The following is a 16,752-nucleotide window of genomic DNA, read 5'->3' as shown; positions in this document are numbered from 1 at the left end:
CTTTGGCACAACAACTTGATAAACTGTATGCCAGTCATCTAAGTTTTCGCCAGCCCAGCGACGTAGAAGGAGACCATCAACAATGTATGCTACCTTCTTTACCTTAGCTTCCTCCTGGGTAAGTACAGAAATACGGCATTTCAGAAGAGAGTCGTCTTCATGCTGTGCAACAATAAATTCCTCTCTAGAAGCAGGCAGTTTTATATCTGCGTCAGTAAGAGAAAACATCTTTATAGACTCATCTTTAAGCATAGCTTCTGGTCTAACACTATCAGGTCCTTCTGTCATAACGAGGAAGGAGTCAGACAAATCAAAGTCATTCTTCCTGGACTGAGATCTAGTTACCACACAAGCAGGAAAAATGTTAGCATTTTCTTGCTGTTTAACTTCCAAGCCTGTTTCAGGCTTATCCAGCATCTCAGGGACAGGCATCACTTTTCCACCTGCTAAATCATTCCCGAGGATGAAATCAACCCCTTTTAGTGGCAGCGAGGGGAGGACGGCGACCTTACCAACTCCACTGAACACAGAGGAAGTGATATGAACATCGTGCAAAAGTGCAGACAAAAGTCATTCCGATACCCTGGACCACAACACTTGACCGACAGGATGACTCAACAGACAAAGGCAAAATACCCTCTCAAATGATGGACTGTGAACCACCCGTGTCTCTCAGCATTGTTACAGACTGGTCATCAACAGTATCACCTGTTAAACACAACCCTGTGTGATAAAAGGTTTGAAACAAGGGTCTATTTCACTCTGAGATGTTTGGTTTCTGGGAGGCGACATGTTTTTAATCAAACCCACGCCCTTGGGTTGTGGTGGTGTAGTCTTATTTTTTAGTGCAAGGCAATCAGCAATGACATGACCTTTTTTGTGGTAATAGAAGCATTCACGTACCTCACAAGAGAGAAATGGTTGCTTAGCTCTGGCTTCAGGCTGACCACGATCAGGCTTCGGCGAGCGTGTGATCAACACTTTATCTGAACGAGGGGTTGATGCAAACACATTTTTGTGAGTCAAAGTGAACTCATCAGCCAAAACGGCTGCTTTTGACAGTGAGGCAACCTTTTGCTCATTTAAAAACATTACAAGCTTCTCTGGTAATAGATTCTTAAAATCTTCCAACAGGACTGACGAAGCGCTTCAAACTCTTTCTTCACTTCACTTGCTGTGCACCACTTGTCAAAAAGAACTGCCTTCTCACGTGCGAACTCTACATATGTGTGACCATTAGACTTCTTGTGATTCCTGAACTTTTGTCGGTAGGCCTCAGGTACAAGCTCATAAGCACGAAGGATGGACTCTTTCAGTACATCGTATTTCATGCTGTTTTCGATAGAGATGACACAACCTCCTGTGCTTTGCCCATTAGCTTGCATTGCAGTAGCACAGCCCACATTTCTTTTGGACTTTGGGGGGGAGTAGCTATAGCACCAACATCCTCCCTCAGAGGTTCGACACCTTGCTCAACAGAAAGAACGTTACCATCACATACATCAGAACCAGTCAAGATTTTCAACTCAACTAAACGTTGTAAGATAATACCCTTAATTTCCTTTTTCGCACTATATTTCTTTACTGGAATATCAAAGTGTGCCGCAATACTCAATAAGTCATCTTTACGACATAACTCAAACTTCTCAAGTCTCGGAGCACGAATGAAATCCTCTAAGTCGAAATCCATACTTAAATACAAGGCAGTAACATTGTACCAAGCACCAGCGTTGTCTATAGCTCTGGAAAATAGATCCCGGACGAGCCCCCACTTGTGTTACGTCTCCTCGAGGGCAGGAGGGGATAACACAACAACTCCGGAAACTCGGTACAGGTGTTATGAAAAAGGTTTAATGGCAGCGCTCTCACAAAAATAAATAACCCAGATTCAAACAACAAATGTGGGGGAGAAAGGGACAGTTAAGTTGTGCCAGAAAAAACACCAACAGACAAAACCAAAACTTAGCTGAGCTATTATCCTAGAAAAGCAACAAACAAGAGAGAAAGACCCTAAACCTCAACTCAAAACAAGCTCAAAATTACATGGGTGGCACCAACCTACTTACCTAGTGTTTCTAACAAAAAGACTCTACATGAGTAAGTGTATGGGGTCCCCAAACTTACCTAGTCCACTTTACTCCCACCACAATCATCAAACAAAAGAAGGACAGCAGAGAACCATCACACATGTACCAAACAATTCAAAGGAGGGAAGAGAGCCACAGGTGAGTCTCCTTATCAAGGTGTGCACTCCTGGATTGTCCAATCAGGGTCTCCCTCCTCTAATTAGTTGGACGTCCCCAGATTGACATCAGCCTGCAGTCTGCGACCTAAGGGAACGGCAAACAAAAGGAGAGGGAAAGAAAACATGCAGCCTGCAGACACGTAACACTCTCATTTATATGGCGTGTCTCGCTGTTTTCAGAGAGAAACACTGAACCTGAGCTCACACTGGCTCATTTTGGTTAGCAGGCCTGCAGTGCTCTCCTTCACACTCCGTCCTCCAGTGGACAGTCTTTCCTCCTCCCTCATTAGGTTTTCCTCCATCATCACTGATCCTAGCTGACCTGAGGCTACGTCTACAATAGCCCGGATAAATTGGAAAACAGCGTTTTTGTCTGAAAACGCTCGGCGTCCACACTATCATTTTCAGTCATTTTCACAGAGTTGTGCGTCCACATTGAATCGGCTGAAAACGCTTACATTCCAGTACTGCGCATGCGTGAAACACAAGATGATTCTGTCTGCCGTTTATTTACTTTCGACTCTTTGAAACATCGCGGCAAAGTGTCGAGGAAAAGCTCAGAGTTTTTAAAATGGACTAACGATGAGGTGGAGTTTTTGCTGTAACACAAAAGTCTGGTAGTGAGTCAGCCCCACAGACTTTACACCAGTTGCAAATGCGTTTGAGAATTAAAGAATGTGAAGAAAAGCTATCTGGAGCATGTACAAACTGATAATAATCTTTAATAGGGCTGTCAAAATTGAGCGCAAACAAAACAACTGCTGTATAATGCCCTCCGCTATCTTAGTTTCATTGGTCAAATGACTGCATCACATGACTAAAATCTGTCATCATTTTCAAAAAGGCTCTGGTTTTGCTGTCCACACTGCAATGCATGCTTTGGAGAGGGTTTTTCAAAACACTGCATTTTCCTTGACCAAAAACGCCGTCTCAGTGTGGACAGAACGCCAAAATGGAGAGAAAAAGATGCGTTTTCAAACAAAAATGTATCAGTGTGGACATGGCCTGAAGTAACCATGAATCCCAAGTACTGCAATCCAGCAAAGGACTTCTAGGATAGTCCAGTGTCTCCTCTGCTAAACAGAGCTATAAAGGAAGAAGCACTGAAGCTCCTTTCCTCAGTGTTTGGAACAGCTCTGATTATGCGTGAGGAACCTGCCTGAGAAACATTGACTTCTGAATGCACCCAGAGACGTGCCGACCCATACCAGAAACTCGATTGTCCTGGATGTATGCATTTTTCCTGTCCTTTTCACAATAAAAGCCCAAAACACATTGTATGACTGCACCTGTGCAGGAGGAAAGGAAACAGGTAACAGGAGTAAGATGAAACATTTTATGGCAGATCATCTGATTAAAATTTCATCTTTCTTAATATAAATATGCTTCTGTTTTTGTTTAGATATTCTGATGATATTCTGACAAACAATAACATTTTTCCTATCAAATAAATTTTGTTGAATGATTTCTTAAACTAATCTTAATTAGTGAATTCTGAGGAACGTGATGTGAATTTGATGTAATATTTATTGTTTGAAGCTTTAATAAAAATCAAAACAGATGAGAGGGAGCACTCTTCAAAAGAAGGAATTGACTGTAACTGTAAGATGTAAGCAGTCCTCTTCCTCTGACATATGGATAGCAGGAAACAGGAACTTAATCCTTTCAAACTACAGTAAGCATCTTTTCACACATGTGCAGAACAAACAGTGTTTCTGGTGCACACAGTAGGTGGCAGCAGAGAGCAGGGTGTATGTTTATTATCCAGCAGGCCTTGCAGCATATGACTGGAATTCGTCGTATATCTGGAAGGAAGCACCGGTGAGAGGTCCACATGAGGAGACAGGAAGCAGCTGCAGGGAGAGCCACAGTTACTCTGAGAACTCTAATGTACCCGAATACATCCAAAGGTTACTCCGGGGGTAGGCAACTCCAAGCCTCGAGCACCAGTGTCATGCAGGTTTAAGATGTGTCCTTGATCCAACACAGCTGATTTAAATGGATAAATTACTTCCTCAACATGTCTTGAAGTTCTCCAGAGGCCTGGTAATTAACTAATCATTCAGGTTCATTCAGGATTCAGGTGTGTTGACCCAGGGTGATATCTAAAACCTGCAGAAAACTGGCATTTGAGGCCATGAGTTCCTGCACCCCTGGGTTACTCCAAAATCAGAGGTAGCAACTCCAACAAATAGCTCCTCCTCCTCGCTCAGAGGTTTCAGTTTCTCTGGAAGACACAAACATTAATCAGCTGATCAACTCAAACCTGCAGTCAGTGAACACCTCATGAGCATCGCATGGTCAGTGAACTCACCCTCCACTTCCACCTGCTCCCGATTGTAGTTTTCAGCTTGCAGCTCCTCGAAGCTCAGCTCCTCCCCCCCACCTGTACGCTGCAGCAGCTCTTTGGAGTATGTCACCTTCTCCACCATCATTCACCTGCAGCTGGAGGACACAAACCAATCAATAATCAATAACCACTATGATGAATAACCTCTAATAACCTCTTTTTATTACTTAAGTTAAGTTACTGTCTTGTGTTGTGATGTGTCATCTCGTGTCTTACGTAGTGCTGACGCGGGACAGTTTTCCAATTTCATTGTACTATTGGAAAACTAAACTGAAATAAAATCATCTACAGGTCAGAGTCAGAGCGATGAATATGAGTCCTGCCAGGCTTCATAACTCCAAACAAAAACACTTTTCATTTATTAAAACAGTAAAACGGTAACACAGGCACCAACCAATCAAATGTCATGCAGGTCAGAGGTCAAAGTGATAGAAACAATTAATAAAATTATAATTGAAGTGTCAGAAACATGCATTTTATTTATTTGAGATATTTAAAAGTGAAAATTTGATTATTTTTCTATTTTTAAATAAACATATTTAACATTTTAAACTGTAATCTCAAGTAAATCATTAGTCGCAGGCAAAAAACTGTTAAACAGGTTCCTGCTCTTGTCGGCTTTTATTATCACTTAAAGTCAACATCAGTATTTGTAAGTGAAAAAAGGTGAAACTCACCTGAACTCTGACCTGCCAAACCTGCTCATAGAAACGTCAAATTCTGCTCGTTCAAAGTGGATCAAAACATTAGCATCATCACATCTTCATCAGCGCTTTGTACTAAGAAACCTTTCTCCATGTCGGTTTCAGAGTGAGCTGAATTAAAGTAGGAATCCTGCTGCTTCATCCAAAACTATAAAAGCTATCATAGATCACAGAGATCAGTTGATCACGTTTAACTGAAATCCGATCTTTTCTGAATAGAGTTTGGCGAAGCAATCAAGTGAGGTGGGGGAAAAAACACACTCCGCCAAAACTCCGTTCCTTTACCTGAAAATCATCCAAATCACAAATAATCAGTAAAAATCACATAAACCATCTGCCTTTTAACTTCCGGCTGCGCCTCTCATTGGCCTGCTTCAGGTGTTGCTGCAGTGCCCCTGCTGGTCAGAGTGTGAAATGCTGACTGATCGTACTGCACTGATTAATCAGTACTTGATTTAGAAACGATTTTACTGATTAGTGATAAATCCACGCTCTGCTCCACAGTCCTCATCCATAAAGTGCTTTACAAATGCAAACATCACAGCTAATTAGGCTAACACCCAACCGTAACCATGTAGCTAGCCAAACAGTGAACAGCCACTTCCTGCCACAGAAGGTAAAGTGTACAGTATATCCTGGTTTAACGCCTCACTGCTGCAGCACTACAGTGATCCTCGTACTCTGATGTTTAGTTTCCTCTGAGCTATTGGTTCTGTCACTAGTTAGCTAACATAAACTATTTTTTTTTCCCTCAAACTTTATTGAAATTACAAAGTGAACAGCCAGTCATTCCAGTTCAGCCTGAACAGTAGACATACAAGGCAAATAAAAGTAACAATATACAGTACAATGAAATAAGAAGGATAAATAAATAAAGGAAAAAAAAGAAGAAAAAAAAAGAAGAAAAAAAAAAGAAAGAAAAAAAAGGGGGGGGGGGAATGTGACAGACTTCATAATTTAGTACTTGAAAGTCGTGACAGCTCATTTGTTAAACATTTCTGAATGAATTTCAATCAATGATAAACCTTTTTTATTGGAAGTTAATTTAAGAGAGTTTAAATAATATTCAATTTCAATCAAAAACAAATTAAATGATGGGGTTGAGTTTTGAAATTTACATTTATGTATATGGAATTTCCCTAATAAGATATAAAGATTGACAATGGCACATATTTTTTGCTAACATAAACTAATATGAGTCTGTTAGCCAACCACATGACGTCACGCTCCGTACTAACAGAAGGTGGCAATAAACATGTTTTTAACACTTTGAACTCTGAGCTCTTGTTTCTTAAACCCAGCGTCACAGACAGAGTAACGTCTGTGTGAGAGTCTGTGAAGCTGGGCTCAGTGGGATCAACTTTACTTATCTTTGAATGTGTGATGTTTTTATTTTGTCATTCAAATCTGTGACTCATCTCTCCACACAGACCCTCTCTCTATCTAACACACAAACTCTTTCGCGTTCTCCTGTCGGATTCATAAATTCACCTGTTGTTGTTGACGTCAGCGGCGCGTCAGAATCACCTGTGTGGGGGCGGGGCGAGGTGTGTGTCTTCCTGTCAGAGAGCAGGTGAGACACACCTGAGGAGGTACATCGGAGCTGAGCTGAGCGTCTTTTCCTCCTCGCGCGTAGACTGACCGCAGACGGACATGTCCACGCGCTCCTCTTCCTCCCCCCTCCTCCTCCTCCTCGTTTTCGCGCTCTTGCGGTCCGGGGGGGCGGTGGACCCGCACTGTGAGGACGAGTTCCGGCGCGGACACGAGGACTTCGTGCTGTACGCGGAGGACGCGGTGAAGCAGGGCGCGGTCATGTTGGCCACCGCGAGCTTCTACTCCGAGCTCGAGTGCGAGCGCGCGTGTTGCGGGCAAGTGCACTGCAACCTGGCGTTGCTGGAGCCGAGCGTCCCCGGAGAGGAGAACCGCACGTGCGTGCTGTTCAACTGCGTGCGTAGGAATCGGTTCGCGTGCAGGTTCGTGACCCAGAGCGGGTACAAGAGCTACGTCAGAGACGCCGTGTACCGGAAGTACCTGGCAGCCCCCCAGAAAGAGGGTGAGTACTTTCAGGCTTACTGACTCTCCGTGATGTCAGTTCTGCTCAGTGAGCAGGATCAGAGGGACTCTCGGAGGCTGAGAGAGGTCTGAGCATGTGCAGGGGGATGAAGATGCAGGCAGGAGGAGAAGAGGAGGGATGGAGGCGGGTGATTGGCTGTGGGCCCAAGTGTGTCAGCAGGGAGGTTGGTGGGCAGACTCGGAGCCCGATGGGGTCGCCAGGTCAGAATACACACGCCTGTTCGTCAGAGCAGGACCGGGTGTTCTGAGAAACCATCCTACTCTGACAAAACGTCCTACCCGTATTATAATTTGACGGTGACTTGCGATTAAACCTAACCCTACCCCTAACCATAACCCTAACCATAACCTTAAGAAGTATTCCGGATGGGTGAGAGAAAAAGGAGTTAATTCGTTGTCTGCACAGAAACATTGTGTAGGATGTTTTTTCAGGTAGGATGGATTCCCAGAACACCGGCCCACATAGACTGCGAAGGCCGGGTCTTCCGAAGGATGTGGCCTAGGTTTTGGGACACAGCTTCTGTTTAATGTTTTTGAAGAGCAGCTGTCGCGTAGACGGCGTGTTCCTCCGCTGTGTGAGGAGTGGGTTAAAGATGATCTGCAGCTTCGTTCTCTCAGACCGCCGTGATCAGCTGATTAAGTGTTACAGGCTGTCACATGTTCCTTCCACGTTGACAGATAACCACGGCACAGACACCTGTTATCTGTGGCTGAAGCCCCCGGCACAACGCTGTGACCAGTTCGCCTCCATCGTAACTGTGGGACTAACGCCTCGCCGGTGCTCTGTCTGTCTTGGTCGTTGTGTCCTTGGACACCTACCGCCTACTGGTGTTGGCCGGGGCCAGCCCCCACCTCACTTGATTGGCAGCCTCGCTTCTGTCAGCCTGCCCAGGGCAGCTGTGGCTACCACTGTAGCTTGCCTCCACCAGTGTGTGAATGTGAGAGTGAATGAATAGTGGAATTGTAAAGCACTTTGAGGGTCTTGAAAAGCGCTATATAAATGCAATCCATTATTATTATCATTTCAGGCTACGCTGCCTCTCTAATCACGTGATCTCTGACCCTGTCTCAGAATCCATCTGACTTCAGCTCCCCCTCACTCTGTCTCCAGGTAAGAAGCATCCGCCCGTCGCCAACGCAGGCCGTGATGTCACCATTCAGCCTGGAGAGACTGTGATGCTCAACGGCACTGAGAGTGTGGCGCTGAGCGGCGCCAAAATTAAAGACTACCGCTGGAGTCTGGAGAGAGGAGACAGCAGTGTAAAGATAGAGGTACAGGTGCTGCTGCACGGGGGTGGGGGCTTCTGTGTTACAGGGAGACTTCACCTGGAGACAGACGGGTAGTTCACTGTATCCACTACTTTGAACATAAAATTCAGCAGAGCAGCTTCCAGCCCACCAAATCTCATTCACAATCCGTCCAGTTTTCACTCTTCCTTGGTTTTTGGAAGTTAAAATAGGGGCTTGTGTCTGTGCAGGTGTGTCCAGGTGAATGTAATTGTTCTTCAGGGTCCCTCTGCAGCATTCAGCTGTGACTGAGTCCAGCTCATTTCACTTTTAAATGCTGTTATTTTTGAATGGGCTTCTGCAGGAGACCAATTATCCTGACCAGGTGCAGCTCTCCAACCTGCAGACAGGCTCGTATGTCTTCAAGCTGACGGTCAACGACTCCAACGGCAAATCGGATAATGCCAAGGTCACAGTCCTCGTTCTTAACCCACAACAGACCAGCTGTGAGTGCTCATGGGATATGTATTCCAACAATAAGCCTGTAGCATGTGCAGAGCTCTGTGCCAGAGTCAATAGAGAATTTGGTCAATTTTAGGTTTTGAAGACGTTTAGTTTGTTTTCATCTCAGTCTGACTTTATTGATTTCTGAAGTCTTCACTTATCGTCACTTTATCGATCAGCTGATGGCTAAATCACTGTGTTATTGATCAGTTAAACAGTGTGGTAGAAGCAGAGTCAGCTAATTGGTGGAGGGAATGGTGTTTGTTTTCTCGCTCCTCTTAAACTGGCCAGACTGGATTACCAGACTCATGCACGCTCAGAGGACGCCCCCACACTCACAGCAGAAACTTGACGTAATTCTATTTGACATCTTCCTTTCAGCTGATTTCAGGGTCATGTGATTCACTGAGTGTGTATTGATCGCAGCTCTGACCAGAGTCAGGCTTTAAAACCGTAAAATGGGAGTTTGCAAAACAGTAATTGGCGCAAGTGTTGTCACAGTGGCACACCCTGTTTGTGTTCAGCACTGCAGTCAGCTGTATTTCTGTAGGTAAAAGTCTGACAAGAAGTGATGTAACTGACGCTGTCCTCGCCCTCAGCATACTGTCAAGCTCCGGTGAAGATCGGGCCGTGCCGCGCGAAATTTACTCGCTGGCGTTACAACATCACAAAGGGCGTCTGTGAGATGTTTGTGTTCGGAGGCTGTAAAGGAAACGAGAACAACTTCCTGTCTGAACAAGAGTGTCTGTCTGCCTGCAGAGGAGTCACAGGTACACACACGCACACACGAACACAGACACACACCTTTATTGTAACACTGTTTCTGTATTTTTGTCCACAGCATCATCGCAGAGGAGTGTTACTCTGCCCGCTGCAGGTCAGTCCCACAGCGCACCTCTTCATCTCTGCTCCACAGTACAACCAGGATGCTCAGTGTGTGTGTGTGTGTGTGTGTGTGTGTGTGTGTGTGTGTGTGTGTTTTAAGAGGTGTGCGGCTCGCCGTGCGGTCCTGATCAGCTAACCTGTGGCAACGGCTGCTGCCTGGACAGAAGTATGGAGTGTGACAACGTGAAGCAGTGCAGCGACGGATCAGACGAGAGCCAGTGCCACCAACGTAACGCAAACACACACACATGCACACACACACACACACACACACACACACACACACACTCTGAGTGTAGCTGACCTTCCTCCTCCTCCTCTTCAGTGAATCAGACCTTGAGCCTTCTGCTGGACATCGATGTGAACAAGAAGAAAGGTTTGTTTTAATTATCTTTGTTAAAGAAATACTCAAAGCTAACAAGCTACATGATAATTAACCCCTCCCCCCTCAGCTCAGTGCACGGAGCCTCCCCGCACCGGTCTGTGCCGGGCCAAATTCCCCAGCTGGTACTATGACCCCCTGGACCAGAAGTGTCACGAGTTCACCTACGGTGGCTGTGACGGGAACGAAAACAACTTTCCAGACGATCAGACATGCAGCGAGTACTGCAAAGAAGTTGGCGGTACACACAAATTCGCACACACAAACACTTAATCTTCACAACAGAGCGCTGGCTTTCCAGCAGATTAAAGATCAACCAAACCAGAGCGTCACCCACACTGCAGCGCTCTGACTTAAAGAAAGTGGGCGTCTCGCTAAGCACGGGAGCGGCTTCTATTGGCCGGCTGAAGGTGGCGTTGCCTTGGTTACCAGCTAACACAAACGTAAAAATTTGGATTTTTTATCTGTGGGAAATCAAACTTTAGGACCATTCACTCATGAGATGAGCTCCACACACAGAAACTGCTCACATACACTGCAGTCACATGACTCTGTGACAATGTCATTCAGATGTCTTCTTGCTAACCTGACGCAGTTTGTGCTGAAGCACAGAAATGTAAGCACTCCGGCAGAACTTCATAAAACTCGCTGACTTCCAGATGAGGAAACAGGAAGAGAGAGCAGCTCACTCGCTTATGAGTTTTGGAACTCACTGCTGCTTTTTCTTCTTTCCCCGCAGAGAACGATGTGTTCGCCAGAGGTTTGTTTGAGCGCTTTGACAAGGAAGTAGATGACGACTCAAGTGAGACATTTAACCTCAGCTTTAAACTATTCTACAGTACAAACAGGACATGACCTCACTGTCTTCTCCACAGGTTCCATCACGCTCGCCGTGATCCTGTCGGTGGCCATTTTGTCTCTGCTGGCCATCCTGGCCTACTGCTTCCTGAGGGCCCGCAAGAGGCACACACACAGGCCCATCAACACGGGCCCCACCCACGAAGCACTGTCCAAGGAGGAGACGTCTGTTTATAACAGCACCACCAAGCCCATGTGACGTCAGCCGTGTCATTACCGTGGCGATCGGCTGCCTTGTTTTGATTTAAGTGTCCTTTAAATGTTTTTATTTCTCAGCTGTTTTCATGATTGATTATTGGGGACGCTGGAGTTCTGTGGTGATGTCAGTTTCCTGTCCGTGGCGTCTTTACTGCTCTTTGTGTTTCAGTATTTATGAATTCAGCGTCTGGGTCTCAGGTTTTATTAGTTTTCATGTAAATACCAAGTTGGTCTCAGGTTTTTAACTTCTGCTCTTATAAAGTTTTAATAAAAGTTTGACAGTAGTAATAAAGTTTGGACATAACAAAAAGTGATCTTTATTTTGAAAACAATCTTCCTGCTTACTGTGAGGTGCTAAACAGGTGGCTTCACAGTGAATCTGTGGTGTGTTCACTGACTCCTCAGTCCCCGCCTGCTCTCCATCCACCTTGTCCAGGTCATGCTGGGTTCAAGTCTTTTACAGAAGCTACATAATTACAAACAATTTCTTTAAATCATTGTTTTTATTTCTGTTGTTGGCTCAAAACACACTAATTTCATTTCTTTATGTATTCATGAGTGGTCTGTACTTTCCTGAGGTGTTTTCTCTTAACCTTGCACTAATTTTGTTTAACCTCAAAGTCTGCATTTAGTTGTTTTGTTATCGTTATTTCCCAGAAAACACTTGAATCATTTATTTTGATGTCTTGTGGTTGAAATGTATGGAGGACCACAAGAGCCACGTGCATCGAAATAAAGAATTCTGTGCTTAAATAATTAATTGTAGAATGAAATCTGCATTTGTAAATTCATTTTTGAATTCCAATTTAATAAACTGATTTTCAAGATGCTTTTTAAAAAACTAATTTCAAATAGGGCTGGGCTATATCATACCGTTCACGGTAATACCAGTGTAATTTTGGGCAACGATAGGAAAATGACATATCGCGATAGAATATGGGTAAAACGCATATATACATACATACATATACATATATACATACATACATATATATACATATACATACACACACACACACACACACACTTTAGGACTAGGGGTAAAGGGGTCAATAACAGTTTAAAATTTATAATTTACAGTTTGATGATTTAAAGTCTGGAAGCAAAAACTCGGGTGTGGGAGGAGTTTGGAGAGGCCATGGAAAAAGACTTTCGGACTGCCTCGAAGAGATTCTGGCAAACCGTGAGGCGTCTCAGGAGGGGAAAGCGGTGCTCTACCTGCACTGTGTATAGTGCTGGTGGAGCGCTGCTGACGTCGACTGAGAAAATTGTCAGGGAGTGGAAGGAACACTTCGAGGACCTACTTAATCCCACTGACACGTCTTCCGAGGACAAAGCAGAGTCTGGGGATGAGGGGGATGACCATCCAATTTCCGGGGGCGAGGTCACTGAGCCACTTAAACAACTCCTTGGTGGCAGAGCCCCTGGTGTCAATGAGGTCCGCCCCGAGTTCCTGAAGGCTCTGGGTGTGTAGGGCTGTCCTGGCTGACACGCCTCTACAATGTTGTGTGGAGATCAGGGGCAGTACCCCTGGACTGGCACACCGGGGTGGTGGTCCGCATTTTTAAGAAGGGGGACCAGAGGTTGTGTTCGAACTACAGGGGGATCACACTTCTCAGCCTCCCTGGGAAAGTCTATGCCAGGGTGCTGGAAAGGAGAGTTCGTCCGCTAATCGAACCTCAGATACAGGAAGAACAATGCAGTTTTCGTTGTGGTTGCAGAACACTGGACCAGCTGTTTATCCTCTCAAGGATACTTAAGGGCGCATGGGAGTTTGCCCAACCAGTCTACATGTGTTTTGTGGACTTGGAGAAGGCATTCGACCGTATTCCTTGGGGTGTCCTGTGGGAAATGCTATGGGAGTATGGGGTGTCTGGCCCATTGCTATGGGCCATTCGATCCCTATACAACCGTTGCAAGAGAGCTTGGTTCGCATTGCTGGCAATAAGTCGGACTCGTTCCCGGTGGGTGATGGGCTCCGCCAGGGCTGCCCTTTGTCACCGATTCTATTCATAATTTTTATGGACAGGATTTCTAGGCGCAGCCAAGTGGCGGAGGGCTTTCACTTATGTGGCCTCAGAATCTCATCTCTGCTTTTCGCGGATGATGTGGTTCTGTTGGCTTCAACAGGGTGCTGGCCTCCAGCTCGCACTGGAACGGTTTGCAGCCGAGTGTGAAGCAGCGGGAATGAGGATCAGCACCTCCAAATCTGAGGCCATGGTTCTCAGCCGGAAAAGGGTGGAGTGCCCACTCCAGGTCGGGGATGAGTTCCTGCCCCAAGTGGAGGAGTTCAAGTATCTCGGGGTCTTGTTCGCGAGTGATGGGAGAAGGGAGCCGGAGATCGACAGACGGATTGGTGCTGCGGCCACAGTGATGCAGACACTGCACCGGTCCGTCGTGGTGAAGAGAGAGTTGAACGTAAAAGCGAAGCTCTCAATTTACCGGTCGATCTACGTCCCTACCCTCACCTATGGCCACAAGCTGTGGGTAGTGATCGAAAGAACGAGATCGCGGATAGAAGCGGCGGAAATGAGCTTCCTCCGAAGGGTGGCTGGTCTCTCCCTTAGAGATAAGGTGAGAAGTTCAGCCATTCGGGGGCTCAGAGTAGAGCCCTCTACATCGAAAGGAGCCAGCTGAGGTGGTTCGGGAATCTGACAAGGATGCCTCCTGGGTGAGGTGTTCCGGGCATGTCCCACAGGGAGGAGGCCCCGGGGCAGATCCAGGACACGCTGGAGAGATTATATCTCTTGGCTGGCCTGGGAACACCTTGGTGTTCCCCTGGATAAGCTAGAGGAGGTGGCTGGGGAGGTCTGGGCTTCTCTGCTTAGGCTGCTACCCCCGCGACCTGGCCCCAGATAAAGCGGAAGAGGATGGATGGATGGATGGATGGATTTAAAGTCTCACACACAACCTGTCGACAGGGGAGGGGGCCCTGTCGACAGAAAAGAAGAGGAGGAGAAACGAGCAAAAGATACAGGTAAGCAGATGTGTCATTGGATAATTGCAGGTCATGTGTCCTGAAACAATCAGAATCATATTAAGAATACTTTATTAATCCCTAAGGAAATTATGTGGGTTACATTTGGTCCAAGAAGAAATTCTAAAAATAGCAACAGCAACAGACTAAATTCCAAACAATACATTATGTTACAGATTTTACACATTTAAGAAATAGCACTAATATATACAGATCACTCAATTATAATTATCAAGGATTAGCAGAGATGATTATAAATAAATATCAAGAAAATTAACAAGAATATTCCAGAGTATAAAAGAGCGTGTGTAATAAGGGTGTAACTATTGCAGTGTTTACAGTGTATTAGATGGAGGAATTGTACAGGGAGATGGCGACGGGCAGGAATGATTTCCTGTGTCGTTCAGTGGTGCTTTTTGGTAATGTCAGTCTCTCGCTGAACGTGCTCCTGTGACTAGCCGGTACGTCATGGAGTGGGTGGGAGTTATTATCCACGACTGTCCTTATCTTGGACAACATCTGCCTCTCAGACACCACCCTAACGGAGTCCAGCTCCATCCCCACAACATTACTGGCCCTGTGGATCAGTTTATCTAGTCTGTTGGCGTCTGCCAGAGGGCGTGTTCGCCCAGGGCACCAAACAGGCTAGGACCGCCACTGCACACTCGTACACACACACACACACACACATGCACACACGTACACACACATACACGTATACATGTATATGTAAACATTACAGCAGTTGATATTGATAAACACAACTATAAATTGGCTCAGTACAGTGCAACAGTGTGACAGTGGTGACAGTGCACAGCTGAAAATAAGTGTTAGAGAGCAGATTACTTTTCCCTAGACAGATTGTACAAACCTAGTTCTGAAAATACCGGACTCCCATGTAAAATGTAAAGGAAAAAAAAAAAAAAGAGAGAGAGAGACAGAAGAAAGCAGTGATTTGCGTATCTCAAAGCCATTATTTATTCACAGTGTAACATAGAAAAGATGTCAAATGTTTAAACCTGGACTATGTCGTTAAAAATAACTTCTTTTGAATTTGATGGCAGCAATATGTATCAAAACAGTTAGGATGAGGCAAGAAAATAAGTGGTTCTAAAAAGAAACAGCTGGAGAGACATTTTAAAAGTACTTAGGTTACTTGGCAACAGGTCAGTAACATGATTCGATATTAAAAGAGCATCTTAGTGAAGCAGAGTTGCTCCGAAGGAAATGTGGGCAGAGGTTGATCAATCTGCAAAAAACTCCATTAACAAGGCTCATGTCTAGACACTGTCCCACAGGCTCGTTATTAGCAAGCAGAGGTGAGGCAGATCAATTTTTACAAATCAAAATTTATTAAGAAAAACTACTACTGCTGTGGTCGGCATGAAGCTGGACACTCTGGTGACAGTGGCAGAGAAAAGGACACTAAAGAAGCTGCTGGACATTATGGACAATGCTGGGCATCCTCTGCACACGGCCATAAACAACCACAGGAGTCTGTTCAGTGACAGATTGCTTCTCACAAAGTAAAGAACCAACAGACTTCAAAACTCCTTTGTCCCACATGCCATCAAACTGTTTAACTCCTCTCTGGAGGGGAGAGGGAGTGGAAACAGGAGGACAAAGGAGGGGGGAACAACTATGCTGTAGTGCCTTTTCACTGCAGTGCGTAGCCGCCTAACGCTCTCTGCCTTGGATGGGAAAAGAATGACAAATGGCTCCGAATACGAAACAGTACTTTGATAAAAGTTAAGGTCTCCACTTATTTCAGAAAAAATCATTCTGTTATTTATTTGCTTTATCATGCTCTCCTCCGGCCATCTCTGCACTGTGTGGGTGATTGGTGGCTCCCTGCGCACTAAGGGCTGTACACAGGGACAAGGTGCACCAGATTGTGATCAGATCTTCCCGGGGCATGGGTAATGTATGCCACTTTTGCATTGGCATGTACAATGCTTTATTGTCTATGGTGGCGCAGGTCACATACTGGGTGAAGGTGGGCAGTGTGGAGTCCAGTGAGACATGATTAAAGTCCCCTGATATTAGAAGAAGGGCTCTTGGAGATTGCGTTTGCAGTCTGCTGACCAGAGTAGAGAGAGTCATAGGCTGCATCCACGCATGCTAATGGCTAACAGCTCAATGTATGCGTTGCAGTTGTTCTTTCACAGCGATGTGCCCAGGGATACCCCATCTGTCGTTTAATAAACACTGCCAGTCCCCCTCCTTTCCTCTCACCTCTGTCTCTCGTCCTGTCTGCCCGCAGCAGCTGGAAGCCGGGCAGCCTACTCACAGAGGGAGTACCGGGCAGTGCTGGGGTACTGCTACTGTGACCGGGTTAGCATCATTAGC

At 45.6% G+C, this 16,752-nt stretch overlaps 2 protein-coding genes across 3 annotated transcripts in view; both read left to right on the top strand.

Moving 5' to 3' along the window:
- The first annotated feature begins 6,952 nt into the window (after positions 1–6,952).
- Positions 6,953–12,253, top strand: LOC146372279 (kunitz-type protease inhibitor 1-like). Its single transcript, XM_084952657.1, has 10 exons — positions 6,953–7,352; positions 8,484–8,644; positions 8,964–9,105; positions 9,703–9,873; positions 9,945–9,980; positions 10,089–10,217; positions 10,314–10,364; positions 10,441–10,611; positions 11,110–11,172; positions 11,246–12,253. The coding sequence occupies exons 1-10, from the start codon at positions 6,953–6,955 to the stop codon at positions 11,425–11,427; spliced, it is 1,506 nt and encodes a 501-aa protein (XP_084808783.1). The 3' UTR covers positions 11,428–12,253.
- A 3,823-nt stretch (positions 12,254–16,076) lies between these two features.
- Positions 16,077–16,752, top strand: part of LOC146372278 (pleckstrin homology domain-containing family G member 3-like) — a 38,007-nt gene continuing 37,331 nt past the window's right edge. For both annotated transcript variants that reach the window (XM_084952630.1, XM_084952629.1), the window contains exon 1: positions 16,077–16,322. The gene's annotated coding sequence lies outside the window, so the exon portion shown is untranslated. The remainder of the gene's footprint in view (positions 16,323–16,752) is intronic.

This window comes from Perissodus microlepis, chromosome 15, assembly GCF_051167445.1.
Source record: "Perissodus microlepis isolate ML-2025 ecotype Zambia chromosome 15, ASM5116744v1, whole genome shotgun sequence".
Lineage (NCBI taxonomy): Eukaryota > Metazoa > Chordata > Actinopteri > Cichliformes > Cichlidae > Perissodus > Perissodus microlepis.
This window is presented reverse-complemented; position numbering and strand designations above follow the sequence as displayed.

Excerpts from the sequence above, each read along its gene's own strand:
- LOC146372279 (XM_084952657.1), top strand. The coding sequence starts at position 6,953 with ATGTCCACGCGCTCCTCTTCCTCCCCCCTCCTCCTCCTCCTCGTTTTC. Across the intron at positions 7,353-8,483 it reads GGCAGCCCCCCAGAAAGAGG|GTAAGAAGCATCCGCCCGTC; the intron begins GTGAGTACTTTC and ends CTCTGTCTCCAG. Across the intron at positions 10,365-10,440 it reads CGATGTGAACAAGAAGAAAG|CTCAGTGCACGGAGCCTCCC; the intron begins GTTTGTTTTAAT and ends CTCCCCCCTCAG.